The sequence below is a fragment of the Petaurus breviceps genome, unplaced genomic scaffold (assembly GCF_028583685.1).
Source record: "Petaurus breviceps papuanus isolate PSGF00001 unplaced genomic scaffold, PetGlider_PUasm1.0 187, whole genome shotgun sequence".
Classification (NCBI taxonomy): Eukaryota; Metazoa; Chordata; class Mammalia; order Diprotodontia; family Petauridae; genus Petaurus; species Petaurus breviceps.
Window position 1 is genome coordinate 28,957,849 of NW_027185799.1, and position 11,478 is coordinate 28,969,326.

At 38.4% G+C, this 11,478-nt stretch overlaps 1 protein-coding gene across 1 annotated transcript in view; it reads left to right on the forward strand.

Annotated features, from left to right (window-relative positions):
* Positions 1-11,478, forward strand: part of LOC138163249 (histone-arginine methyltransferase CARM1-like) — a 269,638-nt gene that overhangs the window by 250,922 nt on the left and 7,238 nt on the right. Inside the window, exons 8-9 of the mRNA XM_069090797.1 lie at positions 3,215-3,296; positions 8,512-8,597. Coding sequence (XP_068946898.1) covers positions 3,215-3,296; positions 8,512-8,597 — 168 coding nt within the window. The remainder of the gene's footprint in view (positions 1-3,214; positions 3,297-8,511; positions 8,598-11,478) is intronic.

An 11,478-nucleotide genomic window follows, 5' to 3' on the forward strand; every position in this document is an offset into this window, starting at 1 on the left:
TGCTTTTCCCACTATTTACTATAATAATTTAAAAGTTACCATCTCTTTCTGTGTCCTTTCCCACTGTCCATTCATCCTTATATTTGTATTTCAGTGGGTCTGTTCTCACATCTGTGAGAGTTCTTTTGGTGGTACAAATCACAACACATGCACACCTTCCCATCCTGTGTGACTATTGTCCATGCTCTGCCATAAATCCTCCCTGACTAGTGTTACTGGTCCTTGTATATATAAAAGTCTTTTCTGGTTCTAACAAGTTGATGATCTGAATGGGCTCAGACATTTGATTCACAAGTGATTCCCACATTGGTAACCAGCCATTCCTATCCTAGTGAGATATATTCAGTTCTGTTTTACGTGAAATGGATGATTGCCATATCCAATGCCTTCCAACTCTCTTCTTAAAGTATTTATAATATGTAGCTGTGAGGATTCTGTATTGTCTATAAGCTCCTCTCATTTCCTCATCCTATGTTATACTTAACAATGTATTTTTTACTGCCCTTCACCATAATTACCTTTACATTGAACTCAATGAATATCAATTTTTGGAAATTCTTATCTAATTATTCCTAAAATCTCGCTACTTGTGTCCCGTCCTGCGGGACCAAGTTATTCGTGGGGCCGAGGAGGACCCAGCCTGCAAAGGAATGGGTGGGAAAGAAGGAGAGAGACCAAGAGAGTTTGTTTTAAGGTCTGATGAAGAGAGATGTTTTATTGCTGGTAAACAGGACTTATATACTCTTTGAAGAAGTGGGCGGGGAGAGGTATTCTTGTAAACAACTGTTGAAACATTTTGTGGTTAGAACACCTGGTGCCGAAACACTCTGTGGTCAGCAGATTCATGTGGCATGGTACTCGGGGGGTGTGGCCTTCCTACAGGGGGAAGGGTACTTGGCCCTAAGGCCTTGGTTGCTAACATACTTGTTCATCTTCTGCAATACATAGATATTGGCACATAAGCTACACATATCTTCATGGTTTCTTTTTGTTAATGCTCATCATACATTCTCTAAGGCAAGATGACCAATTTTAACAAAATTATTTCCTCCACAAACTCCTTTATTTAGCTAAGAACCCGTGGGCTTTGTGTCTACTTAGCTTCATCTTATTTAGACTTCTAGTTTCCTTTATAATAAGAATGCCAGTATTGATTTCCTCTAGTACTATTTCAATTTTGTCATTATTTCTCACATTTAGAATACCCATAGTTAATTTGTAGATTCCATATATAAAGAATTAATCATCTAGGGGCGGCCAGGTGGCTCAGTGAGTAAGAGCACCGGCCTTAGAGTTGGGATGACCTGGGGGATCAAATCCGGTCTCAGATACTTACCACCACACCCAGAAATAACTGGCCGTGTAACCTTGAGCAAGTTACTTAACCCCAACTGCTTTTAAAAAAAAAAGAATCATCTAAAGGTCAACCTATTAGTGATACAATTTAGCTAGGCTTTCACCATTACACTCAATCAAAGTGCATTTATTAGTCACCTACAAAATTCTAGGAGGCAGCTAGGTGGTTGGAATACCCAGCCTCATCTTTGTGAGTTCAACTCTGATTTCAGATGCCTACTAACTGTGTGGCCCTGGGCAAGTCACTTAATACTCTTTGCCTCAATTTCCCCAAATATTAAAATGAGCTAGAGAAGGATATGACAAACCACTCCATGATCTCTGCCAAGAAAGCCCCAAAATGGGACCATGAAGAGTCAAACACAACTGAAAAAAATTTCCAGGCATTGAATCAAGCACTTGGGGTACAAATACAGGAGAAAAAAAAAACCTCTGCCCTCAAAGAACTTATCAAGAGAATTAACATGTTTGTACGTAAATACATACAAAATATATGCAGATGTAATACCAGCTTCATTGACCTTCCCACTATGGGGGACTATGGCTTCTGTTATTCTACCTTTAAAAGGGTAAAGAATCTTGGGTAATGGATGTGAAGAATGTCGTTGAGGTAGAATCGATTATAATATAAACAACATTTTAAAATTTTTGAATAGAAAGCTAATTTTTATGATGTTCTTGAGTTATAATTGCTCAATTTTAACCTCAAAATTGACACCCTTGGCAGACGTACCATTTATGATGAATTTGTCAATATTACACCTTGTTTGCTGAGCTGTAGTACTAGGCAATGCTCACTGAAAACATGCTACAAATAACAAACTGAATTTTCTGCAAAATTTCTAGGGGCAAATCCTTTCAAAAACTAAAAGGATAAATTTACTGGTAATAATTTAGATATTCCCAGGTGAGAAACACATAATACATCAGAGCAGAAAGTCACATAATATAACTGTGTAGATGATAAAGGGCCAAAGTATTAATATATATGCATATATAATATACATTTATTTATAAATTTATTTAAATAAATAAATTATTTATATATAAATTTATTTATATGTAATTATTGCCTAGTGACTTCCTATCTTTCTTTTAAAACCTAATTCAATATATTATCACTTATAACATAATATGAATATATTATATTTTTTATCAGACCTGTCACTTTGTTAGGGTGGGAAGTAGGGTATTCTCAATGTGGAAATTCACTCCACCAATATAACTTATTTGTAAATCATAGTCTCAATGTATTATCTTGAGGCATTGGAAGATTAAGTGACTTGCCTGTGCTAATGTGTGTTCAAAGGTAAGTCCTGAACCCAGGTTTTTCTGATTCTTAAGGATGGCATCTTATCTACTGTGCTGTGTTGTTTCATGATGTTTGATCATATCTGTCATTACAAACTAGGGTGGTCATAATGTGTGTGAGCAACTGCCTTCCTGGTATGATTAATCAGTAAGTAGTACTAGAATACCTGTCCATCCTGAGAGATTTTCCCTACTAGCCTGCCTAAATATGTCTTTATCCATTTTACTTGATTTTTTTCCAGTTCCCAGAAACCCTTAACTTGTCAACCATGTGCAGTGTTGACAGATCTCATTATGCCAAACCCCCAGGTAAAGTTGCAAAGTTTTCAAAGATACAGGTTAACCCTGTAATTCAGCAGATAAAAGGTAATTTTCTGTCCATGTAGCCCCACTTTTTATCCCAACTACATTTAGAAGTCACATTCTAAATTCTGTACACAGACTGCCAACTCATTACATCCCTAAGGACTGTAGGACTTTCAGAGAAGATTAGGATACACCCTGACTCTCTCCCCCTCCAAATCATACCCTGTGTTGCTCATTCTAGGTACCAGCAGAGTTTCTATGGGGTTAATCTTTCCAGCCTCCGTGGTGCAGCCTTGGATGAATACTTCAGACAGCCAATTGTAGTAAGTGTATTCTCTTTATGGGGCTTGGCTTCCTTACCAGAACAGCTTTTATAGTTAGAGATGGAAAGGAAAATCATGTTTCCATTTGTTCTAGTTCTTTTTTCTAGTTATTCAAGACAGCTGACCTACCTTGATAGTGCTGTATGTGTTCTCTTCCTTAGACAACTCCTATAAATCGAGAGAGAGATATTCAAGAACAATGATAATAGCTCAAAGACTATTTCAGAGCTATAACATCCTACAGTTTGGTCCTCACATTCAGTATTACTGCACTATATATGGGCCATCCATGTGTCTCCACAGAAGATGGTACTGGTTGAGACCAGACATCCTTTATTCCCTCTTGAGGAATCCATGCTTATAGTTGTAGTTCTCAGAAAGCACTTTACTCACTATTCTATATGTGGGAAATGCTCTTTCTTCCTTTCTTGCCTAATAAATTACTGCCTTTCTTTTAAAATGCAATTCAGCTGTTACCTCCTCCAGGAAACATTTCTGATTTTCCCACCATTCTCAGAAATGACCTTTGCCCCCTGAGACATCAAATAACAATCTGTTTTGTAGCTCTCTAATACATTTTGGCATTTTATTGTGTAATTTGGTTATTTGTACATGTGTCATAGGTCATAGGATTTATAGATGAAAGATACAGTAGAAATGATCCTGTCCAACTACATAATTTTTTAAAATAGCTTATATCGTTTATTTTTGCAATTCAATTTCAGGGAAAATTTCCTCCTTCCTCAGTTCTGCCCTCTTAAAATTTAATTCTCCCTTGTAACAAAGAAAAAACCATCAAGCCAAACACAGTGCCCATGTATACCACATTCTGCCTTACTAGTTCCCCTCCTCTCTTCCAAGAAGAAGGTGGAATGCTTTATGATTGGCTCTCTGAGACTATTATTCCAACACCCTAACTGTACAGATGGGGAAACCGAGTCTCAGAAAAATTTGACTTACTCAAGGTCACATAGGTAGTAGGTAGCATTGCTTGGGTTGGAACAATGACCTATGCCTCCAGCTCATTATACCATGGTACATACTAGATTGTAAGCTCCAAAACAGCAAGAGCTAAACATGTCTTCTCTAAATTTGCTTTCCTTACTAGCTACCACAATACTCAACACATGATATGTACTTAATCATTATTTTGCTATGAAGAGAGATCAAGCATTAGGTTGGAGAAAAAGTAGGACTGACATTCATTCATTCATTCATTGAGCAAGTATTTATTAAGAGCTTACTGTGTTCCTGGCAGGAAGAGGAACAATGGAATTAGTTGAAGGACATAGAATGTAGAGACAAAAAAGACTGGTAAGGAGGATATTGCACTAAGCTAGTCAGGTGAGCAGCTTTAATAGTGTTGTAAAGGTTGAGATCCTAATGCAATAAATTGAGATGAGAGGGTAGTAAGAAAGCTGAGGCATCCAGACTAAGCAAGGTTTTCTAAACATTTCTGAATGAAGGTGAAGAGACAGATGTGACAAGAGTAGAATGGGAAAGAAAGACTTTTACAAAAGTGGAAATCTGAGAATATTTGTTAACAGATATGAGGAAAAATGTTTGAAAAGTTGAAAGATGTGGAAGGATTTTTAGCAGTAGAGCAGGGGTTCCCAGTGGGTAAGGGGTAAGCCATGAGTCACCCAAATTAGAGTGGTCCTGTGGAGGAAAAAGGGTAAAAGAACATCTGGAGAAACATTCTAAACTTTTGCCCCTCCCCAACATATAGCATGAAAACCTGGAGTCAAGCTGCTGAACAACATTTGAGGGGAAACATTGGGGAAATGTACACCCTTCAGAATGCTGCTGTTCCACATTCCATCAGAAACTCCAGGACAGATTAATTTTGTGAATCCTTTATTGGTCAAGTTCTGCCAAGCCAATCTACCCCCTATAGTATTCATTCCTAAATTCTGGTGATTTTTCCCTTTGTCTTTGTAGCCCAAGAGTTTGACACAGTGATTTAATAATAGTTGTCACTTAAAAAATAATTGTTGAATTGAACAGAATCTGATAGTCATGTACTGTCATCAGTGCCTACCTAATGCCAATAATTTCTGTCAGCAATCTAAAACCATATGATATCACCAACATCAGAAAAATTCCTGATGTTTCTAAGTATAAGCCCCAACTAGCTGGTTCCATCAGCCACAGTTGATAAGTTCCAATTCTGCCTCATAGATGATTGCTCTCCCTCTGCCATATAGATTTGCTCTCTTGCTTTCTCTTAGTCTCTCCACTATCTGGAATTGCCTAGTAGGCATAGCTGTCTTCCTAACAGACAGAGCCCCAGAGCATTTCCTTACAGGAATCAGAAAGGGAATCCTGCTACTGACAGTTCAGCTTTTATGCTCTTACATCTGTCCTTTGATTTCTTCTCTTTTATCAAGCATACAGTCAACAAGAATTAATTAAACGCCTACTGTGTGTGCTAGGTAGACAAAATACTAGGTGCTGGGAAAACAAATATGATGAAGGGAACAATCCTGACTCTGTTATTATGGTCTTCGTTCCCTTGTACCACCACACCCTATCTCACCCCTATGAGCTCATGCTGCCCAGTGCCTCTACGTGTGGTGGCACACCCAGACCTCTGCCCTCCCTGGACAGAATCCCCTGCTCTGACCCATTCCCAAACTACCCTCCCAATCTACAATTAAAACTTCACCTGTTCTATGCCTGATTTCTTCAGGGAGGACCTTTCTCTTTTCCAGGGAACTGCTATATAACTCTTGTTAAAATACTAAATAGCTAATGATGGGTGCTAATAGATTTAAGAATTATCTCTCATGCAACATTTGTTTAAAGTTCTTTATAAATATAAGATCCTTATTGTTCATTTAACCATGGTCTTCTGGGGGCATGCCTTAGTAAAAATGCCAACAAGCAATTTTTAAGCACAAGATAATAGGACAAAGTGAGGTGGCTATTAGGGGTGAAAGAGGGAGCTTTTCAGTGCTTGCAAAACCCTAGTACACAGCCAGCCATCTATTTCCTCTGTTTTACCTAAATGGGGTTTGCCAGAGTCATTGGTCACCTAGTAGAAACTGATTAGATTGGACACTAAACCACTGTCCAACCAGTATGGATGACAAAAGCCAGTTCTGTGATCCAAGTCAATTTCACCAAGCTTTTACTAAGCATGCGCTTTGTACAAGGCTCTAGGGGTAAAGAAATAAAATGAAAACATCTCAAGCCTCTAGGAACTTGCATTATATTGAAGCAGAAATGACGGCCACAAGCTTGAATTACCAGTTCAAGTCATCAGACTTTGTAGCCTTTTATTGAAAAAATAAAGGAAAACAACTTCCAGATCTTTGTTTTAGACTTAGAATGCCTTTAGACTTATAAATGTCTCTCACATTTTGCTCAACATAAAACAAGACCCACTGAGCTTCACCAGAATTTCCCTGGTCAATTTCTTGACTTTGTCTCATTAAATTACTCACACTGAACACTTTACAATTCCTTTCTGGTTTTCTTGGAGTCAGGGATGTGTCCACTCCAGTTGAGAAAAGTGAGGAAACAGAAAATTCTATTGGGCGATGTATGACTGCCTTTGTCTGCCACCACATACACACAGCTCACGCCAGTAGGACTGCTGTTTGGAGAAGAGAATTATTTAAGAGAACAGGATAACTGAAATGTTTAATTTATCTTCCTTCTTCTATAGAGTATAAAAAGGTGGGTCTGGGGGGATTATTAGGTTTGCTGTGGCCTACATGAAGAAAAATGTTATAGGAATTTAGTCTTACTTTTATTAACACTGTTGCTATTATGGGTCATTACTCACATTCATATAACACTTTGAGGTTTACAAAAAGATTTTTTTCACAACCATCCTGTAAGGTATAGATAGGTCAAGTATTATCCTTATTTTATACATAAGGAAACTGAGACTTGACTTATTACCTTCCCATAACTGATCAGTCTCATAAATTCAACCTCCAAAAATTTATTACAACTAGCTTCTTCTCTTTCCTAACATGATTACCTCTCTTGTAAAAGGAGTACAAACTGTTTTCACATTATTGCTCTAATTCTGTTTCTGAAGTGATTTCACATTCCTCCCCTTCTCATACTCTTCCTTCTGTCTAAACTGGCCTATTTGCTATGCTCCATACGTAACATTCCATTTCTTGCCCCTGTGAATATGCACAGGCTGACCCTTATGCCAGAAGGGCTATCTAACCCTCATCCCCTCTTCCTCTTATAATCCCCTGGCCTCCTTTCAACCCTCAGCTCCAATGCCATCTCCTATATGGGTCTTTTCTGATCTACTCTCTTCCCATACTATGAGTGTTCTCTCCTCTGAAGTTACTTTGTATTGCCTTTGCATATATTTTGCATTTACTTAACTTGTGTGCACATTGTTTCTGCCAATTAAAATGTAAATTCACTGAGGGATGAGAATGTTTTATTTTTGTCCTTTTAGCACAGCACCTGGCATACAGTAGGCACTCAATAAATACTTACTGAATTGAATTGACTGACACCTGAAAAAAAAGTATCTGTTTCAAGAAAAAATCGGAAAACTATACCATTCTACAAAAGCAATCCATCCCAATCCCCTCCTCCTTTTTAATTCTGGGCCTAACTCATTGTCTGCTTACAGTGTCTCTCCAAGATACTCGCACTCACGCACACACACACACACACACACACACACAATCATGGATGAGCTCTGTGACCTATCTGGACTTAGCTAGCATAGTTCTTGGAAAGTAGACAGAAGACTTGCTAGAAATATACTCAAGGCTTTCCAAAATGGTACGGCCTACTAGGACTTGCTTTCCTCTGGTACAGCCTTCAAAAACTTCACCTCCATACTGCCTCAAGGCACTGAATAAAATTTTGTGGAGATCTAATGCATTATCATGCGTTGTCATTCATATATGTTCATGAGTCATATCCCCTTACTGGAATACATGTTCCAAGAAGTTAAGTACCATAACTTATCTAGACTTTCTATCTCTCCTAGCATTCTGCACAAAGCAAACATTTAATTAAATGTTTATTAAATAAATAAATAAATGCAATGCAGTCTCTGTCATACTTGTTTTTTTTTTTTTAACCTAAGGACTTGAAATTGAATTTAGTGCTGTTACTTCATAATCCCATGGCAATCAGAACTTTTTGGATGAAAACAAGCATAATCTATATTGCCTTCAGGTTTTCTTGGCAAAATGTAAACACTGATGGTTATTTTCCACAGGATACATTTGACATTAGGATTTTGATGGCTCAGACAATTAAATATACAGTTAATTTTATTGAAGCCAAAGAGGAAGATTTGCACAGGTCAGTATAAATCATTGTTGTTCCTTTTCTTTCATAATCTTAATCATACCGCAGCCCCAACATTCACCCAAAAAACTCAGAATTTAATTTTACCACACAGACCATGAAAAAATCATGTATGGGGTATGATCATGTATATGCAAAGTTGTCTTTCTCTGGAGAAATTTTTAAAGGTTAAGCTCTGGTTTGGTTCTGTCTTGCTGGAAGGTAACATTTCCTATGTGACTCCTTGTAATTGTTTTACTTCTTTCTCTCCAGGTTGGCCAATATTATTAAACATCTTTTTAGGGGGGAGTTAAGGTACAGAGAGGTTGTGACCTTCCCAGGGACACACAAGAAGCAAGAGAATTGGAACTCCACAGTATAGCAAGCTAAGACCTGAAATCATAGGTTATAGAAATGGAAGAGACCCTGTGGATCATCTCCTCTTCTTCTGTTTTGGGGGAGATGAGAAGCCTAAAGTGGGAGAAGGTCCCAATGGATTTCAGTTTGCTTTGGAAACCTTTGCTTCCCCCAGAGCACCTTATGAATATCAGGAAGCATCTCACAAAAATGAGATGTCTATGAAAGCAATTAATAAACTGTCAAGTGCTAGGCAAATATTAGGTAATGATTATTATATCAAGCAGAATGAACAACTCACAGTGAGTTATTTAAAACTAAAGCTTTAACTTAAAAGTTGCTTTTATGGTTTAGATTCCAAGGTGAAATTATCCTAATGCACACTGATTCTTGATAAAAGATAAACTTTCTTTGGGTAAAAAGAAAGCAGGTAGACAGTGCACAGACCTCCAGAGTGAGTCTGTAGTACAAGGGTTCTTAACCAAGGATAGATTTCAGTGAACTTGTATGCAAAAAAAGTTTCTGTTGCAATCTTGTATATTATATTCTCTTCATTATTCTCAGAAAGGGTCGGTAGATTTCACCAGATCACCAACAGGGTCCACGACACAAGAAAGGTTTAGAAGCCCTGCTCTCTCAATTCTTGTGCCTCTGGTCTATAGCCAGAACCAGGCCTGGGACTTTTGACTCACAAAATGAATCTTTACTGTGAGCTGGGCTTTCTAATTGACAAAAGAATCATTAAGGGGCGGCCAGGTAGCACAGTGAGTAAGAGCACCGGCTCCAGTGTTGAGAAGACCTGGAGATTGAATCCCGGGCTCAGACACTTAGCACCCACCCAGAAACACCTGCCCGTGTAACCTTGAGCAAGTTACTTAACCCCAATTGCTTAGGGGTGGCCAGGTGGCTCAGCGAGTAAGAGCACCAGCTCCAGTGTCGGGATTACCTGGATCAAATCCGGGCTCAGATACTCAGCACCACACCCAGAAATAGTAACTGGCCGTGTAACCTTGAGCAAGTTACTTAACCCCGATTGCTTTAAAAAAAAAAAAAAAAGAATCATTAATGCTTTATATTTTCATGGCACTTAACCACTTACTAATTGCTTTCATAGACACCTTATTTTTGTACTCAAGACAGCCTTCAGAAATGGTCAAGGAAGGGTGGACCATATCCAGAGTGTTGTGTTCAGTTCTGCACCTCATTTTTGAATAGATATTGAAAAAGTGAAGTATGTCCAGAAGAGGATGATCAGGATGGTGAGGTGACTAAATGCTAGACAATATTGGTTAAAGAACTGGGGCTGTTTGACCTGGCAAAGGAAGAGAATACTTAGAAGAGATAGAATCAGTATATTCAAGTACTTGAAGAGCTATCAAGAAGAAGATAAAATAAATCCTCCCTGGGTCCAGATGGGAGAATCAGGAATAATCAGTGACAGTTGCAGAGAAGAAGATTTGGGGCAATTAGATGGTTTCGTGGTTAAAACACTGGATCTAGAGTCAGGAATACCGGAGTTCAGATCCACCCCAGATACTTTTAATGGCTATGTGACCCTGGATAAGTCACTTGCCTTCTGTCTGCCTCAGTTTCTTCATCTTTAAAATGGGAATAATAACAACACCTAACTCCCAGAGGTGTTTTAAGGCTCACATAAAGTATTTGCAAGTGTTTTGCAAACCTTAAAACACTATATAAATGTAGTTATTTTTATTAGTAGTATTGTTATGTAAGGAAAGACTTCCTCCCAACTTAGGCTGTTCAAAAAATTAGAAATGGCTGCCTTGTTTTATTGGATTTCCCTTCGAAGTCTTCAGGTGGAAGATGGATGACTGACTGTCAAGGGAAGGAAATTCCTCTTGAGAACTGGGCTAGATAACCTCATTGTTCTCATTTTATGCGTGGGGAAACTGAGCTCCAAGAGGCTGTGACTTGCTCAAAACCACCTGGCTCTTGAATAGTGGAATCGTCAACAGAACTTCATGTCTTCTGATCCCAAGACCTGTGTGCTTCCTACTTACTGTCCAACCCTGACTGTCTCATAAATCAAAACTATTCCTGCAAAATTCTTATGGGGATTGTCCTAGTAGTGAAATCACCTTCCTGAACAAGAGAAGATTAGTTATGGCATTCTGATGCTGATGTTCTCTTCATGGCCTTGGTTAGAGAACTAGGCAGGCTTCCCTCATCCAACTTGTTGCCTTGGGAACATACCACTGCTCTTACTTTGGCCCTCAAAAGAATGGCTGTCATTCTTCTTAACCATAGCGAAGGTGGATTTTCTTGATAATGACTTTACTCTCTGACTATAAAGATGAATGGGAAACTGGAGAAATTTCAGGGTCACTGTTTTGCATCAAAACAAAAACTAGGCTGAGCTGGTTTGAGTTAAATAGAGAAAAGATTGAAATTGTTCCAACTTCCAAGACACTTTACTTGTGTTTGGATGAGCTGAGCCATATGGAGTGGTGAGATGTCACCATGCATGGATGAAGACCACAGAACCATGCTTTGTCACTGAGTCACCATCTCCTTGAAA